The sequence below is a fragment of the Hevea brasiliensis genome, chromosome 12 (genome assembly GCF_030052815.1).
Source record: "Hevea brasiliensis isolate MT/VB/25A 57/8 chromosome 12, ASM3005281v1, whole genome shotgun sequence".
In the NCBI taxonomy this organism is placed as follows: Eukaryota; Viridiplantae; Streptophyta; class Magnoliopsida; order Malpighiales; family Euphorbiaceae; genus Hevea; species Hevea brasiliensis.
Genome location: NC_079504.1, coordinates 25679095 through 25688687, shown reverse-complemented (window position 1 = coordinate 25688687; position 9593 = coordinate 25679095). Strand labels below are relative to the sequence as shown.

The 9593-nt window shown below is 37.4% G+C and overlaps 1 protein-coding gene across 1 annotated transcript; it reads right to left on the bottom strand.

The window, feature by feature from the left end:
• Window positions 1–266: 266 nt before the first annotated feature.
• On the bottom strand, window positions 267–2305 carry LOC131171380 (uncharacterized). The gene is made up of 3 exons (XM_058131350.1): window positions 1836–2305; window positions 1036–1092; window positions 267–458 (listed from the first exon to the last, which is right to left on the bottom strand). Exons 1-3 carry the CDS (start codon window positions 2115–2117, stop codon window positions 405–407), a joined length of 393 nt encoding a protein of 130 aa, XP_057987333.1. The 5' UTR covers window positions 2118–2305; the 3' UTR covers window positions 267–404.
• Window positions 2306–9593: the final 7288 nt, after the last annotated feature.

Below are 9593 nucleotides of genomic sequence, written 5' to 3'. Positions count from 1 at the left end.
CTCGTGTTTAACTTGTCACGACCCAACCTATGGGCCGGACCGGCACTAGGACCTGGGCCAGCTTAAAGCCCCCGAGGCCCGTAGTAAGCCTAACTATTCCTCAAATCCATAACCAGGCCCACAATTTAGGCCCAATATGCACATAAAATAATTTAAATTAAACTGTTAAAATTATATTTCGAGCCAACTTAGCCCAGAAATTATCAGAAATAAAAATTAGGGGAGCCCAGCTCAACCCTGTTACCTCATTTATAACCATTTAAAACTCATATAATTTTTCTTTTCATTTATTAATTCAAAAACTTGAATTCATACAGTCCCTGACAGGCTTAATGCTACTACTAGCACATGCGGAGTCCTAAATTACAAATTTAGAGAATAATAATACAATTAAATAATCGACGTTAAACCTGCGAGGAAGAAAACAGGTTGCTCTGTAAAATAACTCCTCCTGTGGCCTGGAAAAATATTGAACAGGAGTGAGCGTTCGACTCAGAGAGTAAAATATCAATTTTAACCATAATCTCTATAACTATCTAAAACTAATGCACCCTGTAGAGTGAAATGCAACATCAACAACATTTTCACATCATAACATCAAAAAGGTAATTTGGAGCACTCACACACCCTGTAATATCAATCATAATATATGGGAGCTGATCCCCTATACAGCTCTCTTAAATCCAACCTGGTGCCAGCGAAGAACTCAAGCCGGACTTTCGCTTAATAAACCAAATCGGGGGTCCCAGCGAAGAACTCAAGCCGTGACTACCCCCCGAAGGATCAAGTCCCAGCGAAGAACTCAAGCCGTGACTACCCGTCCTATCCATAGTCCACACCACATCACACGCACGCCAACGCACGCACACTGCTCCAAATTACCACAACAACATACATGGCACTTTCACAGTTATGAATGCAACATAAATCGTGCCTAAAGTTTATCTACATAGATATATGCATATAAGTGATACATGGGTATGCTTGAACATATAATAATATTGAAATTACAATTAAAATTAATATTTTACTCACAGTACACCGATGACTATTGTGGCTACTGGATGCAGGAAAATAGCTGACCTTGATCACCTAATAATTAAATTATAAATTTATTAGTACTAAGTTAAGACAAAACTCTAAAGAGGCAATAGACAGCCTAATTCATGCCGAAAATCCGGCAGAATTTTCCCTATACCTGGGACCTACCCAACCTGCAAGAAGGCTCAAATAACACTTCTAAATTTTCAATTTCTACAATCACATCTCATCAATATCACATGGCCCCTCCTGGGCCCTCCAAATCAGACAATACTCAAAATCTTAAAAATTACGTTTTAGTCCCTATAATTGACATTTTTCAAAAATCCACTCAAACAAGCTCTAAAAATTCTAAAATTTTGTCCCGCGGTCCTTAATAATATTATAAGGCTATTGCAAAATGAATTGTAATTTTCTAATCACCCATGAATATTTTATTCAAGAATTTTACTCAATTTCCTAAGTTTTCAACAACTAACATATCCTTAATTCAACCCAATTTAATATTCACATATTTAAACCTCTATCCTCAAGCTTCAACCAATCATATAAAATTTAAACATCTTAATTTCAAATAATCTTATATGCCCATATGCTAAAAATCTAACTAAAATCCATCCATATTTCTCAAAAATATTCTACAATCACTCAAAAATTCAACTAACACCATAGAATATCTCCAAATAATTTTACTTTCATCATATATTTTTCTTAGAATTTTTCTCCAATTTTTCCTGTTTAAGAAACACTGTATTTATGCTCCACAGACAACGAAATAATGTAAATAGTCTTACCCGAAGTTTATCTGTGTCTCCAAAATTCCAAAAATTTACGAGGAAGCCTCTGGAAGTTGAATTATCTCCATAGCCCACCGGAGCCACCGCCGGAACCACCGCGCACGGTGGCCGGCCGCCGGTCGCCAGCGACATTTGCCGGATCTGATCATACCACCATGTTCCTCTCCTCTTCCTCAGTCCATATGTGGTCTCGGATCGTCGATCCAACGGTCGGATCGTCGTAGATCTGATGAAAAAGCTTGAAAAACCCGAAACTTCTCTCCTCCATATCTCACTCATCCGACCTCCATTTGCTTCAAATTTGGTATCAAAAGAAAGCTCTGGGAACAAGCTTTCCAACGCCACCGGAATCACCTCGATCGGACGTCGGATGAAGCCGGAATCGCGCCGGAAAGCTGCTGCCCACTGTGCGCGCGTTTTCTCTCTTCTCCCTCTCTTGCCGCCATTTTCTGGTGGTCTGGCCGTCGTCGGAGGGTCGCTGGCCGAGTGGGGAACTGCTTGGGACGTCGCCGGCCGGTCGCCGGAGAAAGAAAGAAGAAGAAGAGAGGGAAGGAGAGGGAAAGAAGAGAAATGGGGGGGGGGGGGTTTCCTCCTCCCGTTTTTGAAATTAAATTTTTTTTTTTTTTTTTTTAAACTTTGGTAGTGACAGTGGAATTCCACTGTCACACGCCAAAGTCAAATCTCCTCATATTTTTTTTTTTTTTCGGTTGTTACATTCTTCCCCCCTTAAGAAAAATTCGTCCTCGAATTTTCGAATAAACAAGAGATAAGGAAAAGAAGATTATTAGAACAAGCACAATCATTACTCCTCCAGTTATGCAGAAATTGATAAAACATTTATTCTTCAAACTCTTCGTATATTATATATAACATTTACCGCTCTCTGATTCTACTATAGTGTCCTATTTGTCATCTCTTATCTCTTGGCTATTCACTGACCATTCTTCTGACACCTCAGGTATTCATTATAACCCTATTACTCTTGACTTGATATCTGATAACTTTAATTAACTTTGGCGCTTACCTCACTTTTATCAACATGTCTCTTGGTGACTTTAGTCATCATTCCTTTGTTTTAATAATCTCTGTTTCCCCAATGACATAACTTATGTTCCTTATTCCATAGTATCCTATGAGTAGCTTTCCTGTAGCACCTAATCTAGGCATCTTGTTCGAGATCTTCACTCTTCTTATGACCTCAGTGGTCAATACCTATAAATCTTCTCACTCCCATCATACTTCAAATTTTTAATCTCTTTTTTTTTTTTTTCATTACTAAGATACTTAAACCAACCTCTATCCATCTTATGTAACTAGTCAGGTAGAGTCTCCTCCAAGGGCCAAGTGTATCATTTATCAACATTGGAAAGTGAACCAGGTCTCTCCTTCTAAGTAACAAAGTGTTTATATTCCCTGACAACTCAATCCATGCGACTTTATCAATTCTCACTCCTCCTTTGGAATGAGAATATCTGGACTTCTTCCTAAAACTTCTTAGTATGTGGCCTACTTCTGACACATTGGCACTTAGATCGAGGCTCTACTACTCCTTTAATCTATCACCTCATAATAACTTGTTTTAAACATCTCTTGGTGTATTCCTAGCATACCTATTCCTTCTTATCCTCATTATTATAACTAGCTTCACCGAGCTTCCTTCCTGTTCTTTGGATCTTATCCATTTCCTTTTCCTATTTCTGCTATTGATATCTTTTCGACCTGCTGCACTTATTCCCTAATCTTAATCCTATTTCACCCTTACACCTTTTTCCTTCAAGGATGTTCATCCCATCATCAACTTTAACTTTCATCTTATTTCTGAGTCTTATCTTGATTACTAGTTCTATTACTTTGGGAATTCTAACCTTACACTTTACTCCTTACCAGCACATTCTTCGCCTTTTGTAACACTTATAATTAACCATAGAAAATTCTTTTTTTTTTGTATCCCCTTTTTCCAACTTAACTATCAGAACATTATCATTCCCCACCAGCCTCAGTAGGAAATTGCTCATCCTGGATGGATAGGAGCCCTTGAAACTATGAGTTCCATCTAAACTAAAACTGCTGTGGGACATGTGTGCCATGCCTTAATTCTAAACAAAATACTTTATGTGTTCATTCTCCTTAATATAATCACATATACTGCCTATAACTTTCCAAATTTCAACCTCAACTTTTCCCATTAGTAACAATTTCATCTATTGAAATTCATCCATAAATAGTACTTCCTCTAGCTCATAATTCAAAACGGTTGCAAGCCTTGGTAGCTAACTCCATTTGACTCCTGTCACTATTCTGATCGTCCTTTCATACTTAACACTAGGTATGTACTTACTGTCATTCTCATATCAGGAAATTATGTATGAATTGGTGCCTACCAAACTCTCAAATAACTAGGTCTCCTTGACTCAGTCTCTGTTCCTTATATAACCTTCTAGAACCAAAAGCACAAACAAAACTTGAAAAAAAAGAAAAATACTCTTATATTCAACTACGCTCGATTGTCCATATAATAATGTTTAACCTATGTTTCTTAGTCTTTCTCTTCAAATTTCATCATCTCCTAGCACAATTGTGCTCTACCCATAATGCATCATCTGCATGAACCCTTTACCGTACCATTGTCCTTCCTGATATAATATTTTATAATTTATTAACTTTACTTATACTCGACCTATGATTCATATCTATCATCATTTATATTGTGCCCTTAACTTTTGTTGATTCCTGAAAGAATTCTCTCACTAATAAATTCTTCCAATACTAATTCCACCCTTATCTATGGTCATTAATTTGATCCTTGAACTTTCTAGTGATTTATAACCACCTATACTTGTCACTTCTCATTCTACCCCTACTGTTGTCCTGTCGTTATTGCTTCACTGCAAAGTGATTCTGTTGGTCACATTAAAAATGTTTGACTAACATTCATAACGAACCTCTAACTATCTTCTCACTATCTCAAAGGTCTAACCTAAAGCCTATGTGTCATTATCTATCATTATTTTCCTCTCATCATACCTATTTGATCTCTTAGATTGACTTTTATTCAACTTACTACTTAATAACTTCTTTGTCTCTGCCTAATTAGATAGTCCGCAATACCCTCACACACTTCTAGCTTTTGTTCATTATTATTGTATTCCTCGCCTAATCTTCTTGATACTGTTAACAAGTTCAAAGAATCTTGTCCCATTGCTATTCACTTCACCTTAGGAATAGGGAATAGATAAAATATGATCCAATCATGTAACTCCAAGTTCTATATTTTAGCCCCTGGCACTACCTCAACTACATCATGCTATGAGTATCACATTACTAGATTCCACATCTCCATCACTATTCTCACTAATATGGTCCCATTTTGGGTTCTCTATCCTTGTCATTCACCTTGCCAATAATAACAATTAGCTTACCCTATATCTTAACTTTGTTCCTTCTATTATGCGCCCTTCAGATTGTCCTTTCATTTATTTCTTTTGTCTTACCCAAAATAGAACTTAACTATTCTATCCCTGGTTCCATTCTTCTTCCTAACATGACAGCTGTACTTGCTAACTATATCTTTCAGAGTCTCTACCACGTTATCACATATCTGTGCTACTCAGATTTGGTCCTTTGACCACTCTAGCTAGTACTTTCACTGGTATTTAGATTATATTGCATCTGCAATCAATTGTCCAAACTTTCATTATGTACTTTATCTATCCATTGGCCTTCTATAATTTATCTTCGTTAATTTATTTCTCTTAACACTATTATAATTAGATTATATTATTGTTTTGAACAATATGAAGTTAGAAAGGAACTCAGGAAATTGCAGTCATACCTTTATCGTATGATTTCTATTCTTGTCCTTTAGCTTACATAATACCCTTACTACCTCGAGAACTGATTCTGCAGTAATTTTATTTATTTGTTATTATTATTATTTATTTTATTATTATTATTATTTTCCATGTTTACTCAATTAGCCAAAACTTAAAATTCCGGGCACCCAAACCCGTCATCCAATTCAAAGGATTTACATCCATCGTGATCTGATTATATATGATTCCTGTAATGGAACTTGTATCCTCTGCAGGATACCCGAGCCTACTACTCTCTACCACACTCTACAGTCCCATCTGGGGCACTATTTTGTTGGTCACCATTATTAGTAATAACTTTCGATCCCTTCTGAAAAGATAGGACTATACCCTAACTTGCTGCAACAAAGGTACTACATTTACCACCTTGCCCAAAACCATGTCAAATTAATGTCTCTTTTATCATATCATAGCTCTGTAAATCATCAATTCATAATTTCGACTTTCTCTAGGTAGTAGGGTTGTACTTTATTCCATACTAATACACACAAGGTATACTATTCTCACTAAGCTCTAAGCAAAATATTTGTCATACTGCAAAAACCATCCAAAATTCCATACTGAATACTAGATAATCTCACTCTATAGGTGTCACCTTTACTTTGCAACTAATCCGAAACCTCTGGTCTGATGGCAATTCTTATTGTAACTCTAGCTCATGCTAGGGTAACTGAGTCACTGACTCAAGTTATCTCCCAACTATAACCTTTCAATATTCTAACTCTAGACTCCTAACCAGGAGTTCCCAACTCCTCTGCAGATATAAAACTCTATTCTGGCATAACTGTACCAAAACAGAAGCCATCCGCAAACACTCTCATTATGGAGCACCACGGGGATGCACGCAGCTCTACACAATAATCTCATGTCGGTACTGTAATCTGCAGCTTACAGAGCAGACATCGAGAACATTGTATAGTTACTACGATATGTCCTGACAGACTAGGTCTCCTAATTTCTTATCTCTCTTGAATCTTCTATTATCATAATCTTATTCTGACTGGATCATCCATTGACGACTGCCAGCAGTGGTATCCTCATCCTTATCTAGGGTAACTGTACTTTTAAAACTCACCTTTATGTACTCGTGCCTTGCACGAAATGGGCACACCATTTAAACCCATACTGACAAAAATATAGTATTTATTGGAATACGTGTTTCCATGGCAGACCTCAATAAGTTTGCTAAATCTATTTCATATTTCTATGTACTCCATGAAAATCAAGACACTAACTGAGGTACTTTTATATTTCCCAATGTATAACGCATAATATAGAAACAAAGAATTACAGAAAAAAAACGAAACAGAATCCTATACTCCACATGTAACATCCTAACAAGACTCCTTTTACACTCCCAATTATATTATTTCCCATGAATCTAGAGCCTAAGCTCTGATACCAACTTTGTCACGACCCAACCTATGGGCCGGATCGGCACTAGGACCTGGCCCAGCTTAAAGCCCCCGAGGCCCATAGTAAGCCTAACTATTCCTCAAATCCATAACCATGCCCACAATTTAGGCCCAATATGCACATAAAATAATTTAAATTAAACTGTTAAAATTATATTTCGGGCTAACTTAGCCCAGAAATTATCAGAAATAAAAATTAGGGGAGCCCAGCTCAACCCTATTACCTCATTTATAACCATTTAAAACTCATATAATTTTTCTTTTCATTTATTAATTCAAAAACTTGAATTCATAAAGTCCCTGACAGGCTTAATGCTACTACTAGCACATGCGGAGTCCTAAATTACAAATTTAGAGAATAATAATACAATTAAATAATCGACGTTAAACCTGCGAGGAAGAAAACAGGTTGCTCTGTAAAATAACTCCTCCTGTGGCCTGGAAAAATATTGAACAGGAGTGAGCGTTCGACTCAGAGAGTAAAATATCAATTTTAACCATAATCTCTATAACTATCTAAAACTAATGCACCCTGTAGAGTGAAATACAACATCAACAACATTTTCACATCATAACATCAAAAAGGTAATTTGGAGCACTCACACACCCTGTAATATCAATCATAATATATGGGAGCTGATCCCCTATACAGCTCTCTTAAATCCAACCTGGTGCCAGCGAAGAACTCAAGCCGGACTTTCGCTTAATAAACCAAATCGGGGGTCCCAGCGAAGAACTCAAGCCGTGACTACCCCCCGAAGGATCGGGTCCCAGTGAAGAACTCAAGCCGTGACTACCCGTCCTATCTATAGTCCACACCACATCACACGCACGCCAACGCACGCACACTGCTCCAAATTACCACAACAACATACATGGCACTTTCACAGTTATGAATGCAACATAAATCGTGCCTAAAGTTTATCTACATAGATATATGCATATAAGTGATGCATGAGCATGCTTGAACATATAATAATATTGAAATTACAATTAAAATTAATATTTTACTCACAGTACACCGATGACTATTGTGGCTGCTGGATGCAGGAAAATAGCTGACCTCGATCACCTAATAATTAAATTATAAATTTATTAGTACTAAGTTAAGACAAAACTCTAAAGAGGCAATAGACAGCCTAATTCATGCCGAAAATCCGGCAGAATTTTCCCTATACCTGAGACCTACCCAACCTGCAAGAAGGCTCAAATAACACTTCTAAATTCTCAATTTCCACAATCACATCTCATCAATATCACATGGCCCCTCCTGGGCCCTCCAAATCAGACAATACTCAAAATCTTAAAAATTACGTTTTAGTCCCTATAATTGACATTTTTCAAAAATCCACTCAAACAAGTTCTAAAAATTCTAAAATTTTGTCCCGCGGTCCTTAATAATATTGTAAGACTATTGCAAAATAAATTGTAATTTTCTAATCACCCATGAATATTTTATTCAAGAATTTTACTCAATTTCCTAAGTTTTCAACAACTAACATATCCTTAATTCAACCCAATTTAATATTCACATATTTAAACCTCCATCCTCAAGCTTCAACCAATCATATAAAATTTAAACATCTTAATTTCAAATAATCTTATATGCCCATATGCTAAAAATCTAACTAAAATCCATCCATATTTCTCAAAAATATTTTACAATCACTCAAAAATTCAACTAACACCATAGAATATCTCCAAATAATTTTACTTTCATCATATATTTTTCTTAGAATTTTTCTCCAATTTTTCTTGTTTAAGAAACACTGTATTTATGCTCCACAGACAGCGAAATAATGTAAATAGTCTTACCCGAAATTTATCTGTGTCTCAAAAATTTCAAAAATTTACGAGGAAGCCTCTGGAAGTTGAATTATCTCCATAGCCCACCGGAGCCACCGCCGGAACCACCGCGCACGGTGGCCGGCCGCCGGCGACATTTGCCGGATCTGATCATACCACCATGTTCCTCTCCTCTTCCTCAGTCCAAATGTGGTCTCGGATAGTCGATCCAACGGTCGGATCGTCGTAGATCTGACGAAAAAGCTTGAAAAACCTGAAACTTCTCTCCTCTATATTTCACTCATCCGACCTCCATTTGCTTCAAAATTGGTATCAAAAGAAAGCTCTCGGAACAAGCTTTCCAACGCCACCGGAATCGCCTCGATCGGACGTCGGATGAAGCCGAAATCGCGCCGGAAAGTCGCTGCCCACTGTGCGCGCGTTTTCTCTCTCTTCTCCCTCTCTTGCCGCCATTTTCTGGTGGTCTGGCCGTCGTCGGAGGGTCGCCGGCCGAGTGGGGAACTGCTTGGGACGTCGCCGGCCGGTCGCCGGAGAAAGAAAGAAGAAGAAGAGAGGGAAGGAGAGGAAAAGAAGAGAAATGGGGGGGGGGGGGGTTTCCTCCTCCCGTTTTTGAAATTAAATTTTTTTTTTTTTTTTTTTTTAAACTTTGGCAGTGACAGTGG

Bases quoted from the DNA above. Each gene is read 5' to 3' on its own strand.
- LOC131171380 (XM_058131350.1), bottom strand. From the start codon at position 2,117: ATGAGTGAGATATGGAGGAGAGAAGTTTCGGGTTTTTCAAGCTTTTTC. The intron at 1,093-1,835 runs GTAAGACTATTT...TTTAATTATTAG, and splicing joins GAGACACAGATAAACTTCGG to GTGATCAAGGTCAGCTATTT. The intron at 459-1,035 runs GTGAGTAAAATA...ATATTTTTCCAG, and splicing joins ACAATAGTCATCGGTGTACT to GCCACAGGAGGAGTTATTTT.